This window comes from Malurus melanocephalus, unplaced genomic scaffold (assembly GCF_030028575.1).
Source record: "Malurus melanocephalus ecotype Western Australia unplaced genomic scaffold, MMel_1.1 scaffold_1803, whole genome shotgun sequence".
Taxonomy (NCBI): Eukaryota; Metazoa; Chordata; class Aves; order Passeriformes; family Maluridae; genus Malurus; species Malurus melanocephalus.
In genome coordinates, this window is record NW_026625035.1 from 3,390 (window position 1) to 4,430 (window position 1,041).

The window sequence follows — 1,041 nt, forward strand, 5'->3', positions numbered from 1 at the left end:
TTCCCTGTTCCCATACCCCGTTCCCCATTTCTGTACCACATTCCCTGTTGCTGTTCCCATTCCCTGTTCCCCATTCCCGTACGCCATTCTCTGTTCCACATTCCTCGTTCCCATTCCCCGTCCCCGTACCCAGTTGAGGCTGGGCTGCCCCATTCCCTGTTCCCATTCCCCATTCCCCGATCCCGTTCCCATTCCCCATTCCCATTCCCGACTCCCGTACCCAGCTGAGGCTGGACTGCCCCATTCCCGTTCCCCATTCCCATTCCGATTCCCCATTCCGATTCCCATTCCCATTCCCATTTCCCATTCCCATACCCAGTTGAGGCTGGGCTCGCGGCTGAACTCGTGGCTCTTGGCGGCGCTGAAGTCGTAGTCGGGCCGGAAGGACTCGTTGAGGGTGGCGATCAGGTAGAAAAGGGTCTTGCGGCTGCACGTGTCACTCAGCGGCCCCTCCTCGTCCCCKCCCTGGCTCTTGCCCAGCCTGCAATGGCACCAATGTGTCACCAGCACCACGGGGGACACCAGGACATGGAGGGACACCAGGACACAGGGACATGGAGAGACATGGGGACATGGTGGGACACCGTGACATGAAGGGACACCGGGACATGAAGGGACACGGGGACATGAAGGGACATGGGGACATGAAGGGACACCGGGACAAGAAGGGACACGGGGACACGGAGGGACACGGGGACACGGAGGGACACGGGGACATAGTGGGGCACAGTGGGATACCAGGGTACAGCACGACATGGAAACATGACAGGACACTGGGACACAGCAGGACACGGGACACAGAAGGACACCGGGATCTGGCAGGGGACAGCAGGACACAGAGGGACACGGGGACACAGAGGGACACGGGGACACAGAGGGACACAGACCCCCAGGGCTGTGTGCGATGCAGGAGAATTCCCCATCAAATGGTGGTGGGGTGTGATTCCTACAGAGATCTGGGGTCCCTGTGGAGGTGGCACTTGGGGACAGGGCCAGGGGTGGCCTTGGCTGTGCTGGGGGAATTTGCACCCAACCCCAAAA

General features: G+C 60.7%; 1 protein-coding gene across 1 annotated transcript in view; it reads right to left on the minus strand.

Annotated features, from left to right (window-relative positions):
• Positions 1 to 1,041, minus strand: part of LOC130587358 (repressor of RNA polymerase III transcription MAF1 homolog) — an 8,314-nt gene that overhangs the window by 3,389 nt on the left and 3,884 nt on the right. Inside the window, exon 3 of the mRNA XM_057388332.1 lies at positions 316 to 895. Within this exon, the coding sequence (XP_057244315.1) occupies positions 316 to 895 (580 nt within the window). The remainder of the gene's footprint in view (positions 1 to 315; positions 896 to 1,041) is intronic.